At 43.1% G+C, this 4,322-nt stretch overlaps 1 protein-coding gene across 1 annotated transcript; it reads right to left on the bottom strand.

Moving 5' to 3' along the window:
• Window positions 1-2,615: 2,615 nt before the first annotated feature.
• Window positions 2,616-4,316, bottom strand: LOC119359339 (CCR4-NOT transcription complex subunit 3-like). The gene is made up of 3 exons (XM_037625579.1): window positions 3,813-4,316; window positions 3,601-3,732; window positions 2,616-2,860 (listed from the first exon to the last, which is right to left on the bottom strand). The coding sequence occupies exons 1-3, from the start codon at window positions 3,903-3,905 to the stop codon at window positions 2,837-2,839; spliced, it is 249 nt and encodes an 82-aa protein (XP_037481476.1). The 5' UTR covers window positions 3,906-4,316; the 3' UTR covers window positions 2,616-2,836.
• Window positions 4,317-4,322: the final 6 nt, after the last annotated feature.

Raw genomic sequence — 4,322 nt, 5'->3', positions numbered from 1 at the left:
AATTCAGTTTTTTTCAATTTTGCCATCAAAGCAACATTTGTTTCTCTGTACAATCATACATCATTTGTTGCAGTTACATCTTCATCACATTATCTATACATAAGAAGCAGCAACTAAAAGATTTGTCATCTATAACAAACAACCAGTAAAAAAAAAGATCACCATCACAGCTCCAGCGACTACTAATATACACTACAAGAAGGCCAAACAAAAAAGGAATCGCTAAAAAGATTATCACTAGCTTAGATATTCATAGACCACTGCCATGATGTCGATTGGATTTGGTTGCAGCCCTTCCAGTTTGCTAACGACATCTCTCCAGCAGCATATCTCATAACCTACAAAGAGAACATAAACCAGCATAAGAATTTGAAACTTCTTCTAATTTGAAACTTCCGGTAAACGATAAACTTGAGGTAAATTAGCAGTAAGGATATTGATTACAAGCAAGGTGAAACGCAAACTAAGTCCTATTGTATTGATGGATCCCAACTTGTTTAAACTAGAGCAGATTGTTCAACTTGTACAATCTAGCAGTCTAAAAAGAGAGAAATATGTTCATTCTCAGTTCAACATTAATTAGAATAGAAATGAATGACACTAATATAAGAAGAACTTACAACAAAGTATAGCTTAAATATAATGTTAGGCACCGAGAAAGTTATGTGATTTTTACGTGACTTAATATAGACACAAAAGATGACTTCTGTCTCTGCTTGACTAATGAATCAGTACATCTTCAAGCAAAAAATCGTGAAGATCACACTACGATATCCCTAACAACGGTACAAGCTCAGAGGTGTGACAATATTTCGTAATATGTAAGCCTTGGATGCAACTTTCCGCTTAACATGCAGATAAAAATCAGCCACTTATTGCTTATTTCATGCTTCAATTTTTATTTTCAGTTTGTTAGGATAATTTGTATGCATATGTATAGTCCTATACTTGTTTGGAAAGTCAAGATATTCATGTCAACAATTATATAAAGCCAAACAATCATCTAAGCATACATACAGAATCAAATTGGTTATATATGTACGCGGACATTAATTCCAAGTATCTAATTGAACCCTGCTATACGCACGACAGTACACAAACGATTTCTCAACGATGCCGAATATCGTGTCGTTCCATTCACGACAGCAGCACTGCTCCACTGTTTGATATAAGTGGTTGCTGCATGTCATGTGTATAGTACTATAGTTTCATCTTCAGACCAATCAACACCAAGTTTCAAAGAAAATCTGATGATAAGTTGCACCTAGATTTAACAAGGTGCGTATCTCCAAGTGGATGAGCCACCTCTGAGACCCACTCCCTGACCCTCTCCGCAGGTGCTCCCGTCGAAGCATACTGCATCATAGCAAGCACAAAATTTCAGAAAACACACTCCAATCCTGAAATTTGGTGAAGCACAAAAAGCAGCGTCAAACTAAGACAGTAGCACGCAGGCAGCGTTGCAAATAGCAAACCAAGTAATATAATGTACACTACAGGAGAAACAAAAAGCAAAGCGAGGCTTGACCTGGAAGGGACAGACGTGGGAGCCCTCGAGGCCCTGGAACGCCCTTCGGATCTGCTCCAGCCTCCGCTCATGGTCCTGCGAGGCAACAGAATTTAGTCAGAACAAACAAGCAATGGCACTGAATATACTCCAAGTACTCAACTTGTTCTAACTAAATTTAGGAGGCTATCTTTATTCTTTTCTTATGCAGTCTGAAGCTTAACTTGTTCTAACTGAATTTAGGAACAAACAAGCAAGGGCATTGCAGATCACGCACCTGAGATAAAGGGTGCTGTAGATCACGCATCAAGGCACATCCGGTCCAGTCCTCGGCACCAACTCCTCCTCCAATTGCTGCAGAAACCAAAAGCAGAAAATTAGCTCGCCTGCTTCAGGAGAAAGAAGAAGCAAACAAGCAAGCAAGAAATACTGAAATAGTACTAGTGTGATCCACATCTCAGTATCTCACTTTCAGTTTAGTTGATCTGAATTGCAAACCACTACAGCAATTGGCAACATTACTATTTCCTTTCTATTTCCTTTCCCCAAATCACAAAGGACACAAATCAGTATGCACAAGTGTTGGACCTTCAAATAAGCAGACCTGAATTCATTGGTAAGCATTAGCAGAACTAATATATATTTTTGCATGATCTTAGTGTATCTCTACATCACATAGATTCACCCACTCTATCACTACCAATTCTACTACAGAGTAAGAATGGAATGATGCTAATCTATTGAGGGAAAGGATCTGCTCTCATCATCAGTGGTGCTCCTCCTAGGCAAAGTGAGAGGAGTCAGATCATTTGCCAACGTCAGAAAGCTAGTAGGAGCATTAGGAGATGATAACACACACCACCATTCAAGATATCTTTCAATATTCTGATAAATCGGCCGATTTATCGCTTACCGTTGTCTGACCAATAAGATAAATTGGCCGATAAATCAGCCGATATGGCGATAACTTGGCCGATATGCCGATAAACTGACCGATTTATCCCTTATCATGGGTCGGCCGATAAGTTCCCGATAAGCAATATCCCCAACATTGACACACACACAATGATATGTTTGCTTCACTCAACTTGACATAATATAGCAACATACAAATACAATGGATCTACAATGGAGAAGGATGTATATATATGGACATGGCAAGAGACATGGTTGCTAGCTAGCTAGCTTGTTGTCACGGATTTCGACTACACCCAACAAAGAAGAGGTGGGAGGAGGCGGAGGTGGAAGAAGGCGGCAAAACAGAGAACGCCCGTCATGGCGGTCGGTAGAGCACACGCGGGTACCGAAGATCAAGTGACTCCGCACTCTTCACTTCATCCCATACCAAGGTATCTGTTCAGAAGAAAGTTTTTGCAATGGGGTTAGCAAGCAAGCAAATCAGCAAGACTTCAATCTACAAGAAGGGAAATATAATACTGAATCATGAGGTGGTTATACAGGCAAAGACGAGCAGAATCTAAAAGAAACACATCTTATATCTGACAGACAATGTAAATGTTACCAGAAAAAAATAGCTCACACACCAAGCAGCACAAAAAGAAACAGTGTATGATAATGAATAACAATTTTCTCTTCATTTGTTTCCTACCCACCTCAAGATGCATCTAATACAGATGTACCTAGGAGTAGAGCAAGCATCAGTTGAACACAATATAGGACAAGAGTTGAAGTAGCTTGCACAACCAAATTAGCATTGTAAATCCATCATAGATGGCCAACAATTTATCTACAAAATGCATCTAATTACAGAACTAGCAAGGAGTAGAGAAAAACCCTAGTAGTATCTTGTAAGACCATATTAGCAAGCACTGTAATCTTCCAGAACAGGAATCAAACATGAGAAATGTAACAACTGTTACAACAGAAATATCATAACTAACTCCGTTGCTGGTGAATCCCTGATCTTCACTGCAGTGGCAAGATAAAACCACACAGAATAATAAGCCTACATAGACTACATGATCATAGTGTACTAAGATAAATCTACAAGGAGGGCATTTCCAAGGACCAAATCATCACCGAAAATAGCACCAAACAGATCATGGTCCTTGATCTGTTTACAGAGGGGTCACCTTCTTGTCCTTGATCTCGCTGGACTGGATCCAGGTCTTGATCTGGTCCCAGTAGTGCTGCAGCTTCTTGATCTCCTTCTTGAGGTCCGCCTCGAACTTCTCCTTCTGGTTCACATTCTCGGTGTCGTAGACCTACCCTAAAATCGTGCAAAATCATGAGAATCTAGCGCGGGGGTTGGGGAGAGGAAAGAAGGCGGCGTGTGCATGCGTGCCTTGTTCCAGATGTTGTCGAAGACGTCGACGCCCTCCTGGACCTTCTTGAGGACGCGGTCGATCTCGCCCTGCAGCTTCTGACTGGCGCCCATGGCATTCAGCGATTGATCTCACGGCGTCAAACCTCCTCCTCCAGCTCGCTGCCAGCGCAGGCGAGCCTCACCCTCCAGCCCGCGTCGTCGGCCCTGCTACGGCGGACGCTCACTACCTCCGTCCCAAATCGGACCAGCCCGAGGAGGTTGAACCGCCGCGCAAACTCCTCGAGGAACTTGGCACGGGTCGACGGAGGAGCCCAGCTGGGTCGCGATCAGCGGCTTCGAGGAGCCCAGTTGCACGCCGGCCGTGGCCGCCGCCGCTTCCATCTCTCACCTTCTTCTCTCTTCTCCGGCGAGGTCGCTGATGGGCTGTGCGGGTGCGGGATCGGTGCGGCGTGTGGTTCGGGCGAGAGAGTGGATGGGGCGACGCGGATCCAGGTAGCGAGGAACAGGAGCCACTTAAGGGCGGGGAGG

This window comes from Triticum dicoccoides, chromosome 2A, assembly GCF_002162155.2.
Source record: "Triticum dicoccoides isolate Atlit2015 ecotype Zavitan chromosome 2A, WEW_v2.0, whole genome shotgun sequence".
Classification (NCBI taxonomy): domain Eukaryota; kingdom Viridiplantae; phylum Streptophyta; class Magnoliopsida; order Poales; family Poaceae; genus Triticum; species Triticum dicoccoides.
Note: the sequence above shows the minus strand (reverse complement) of the source record. Positions and strands in the feature narration are given on the sequence as shown.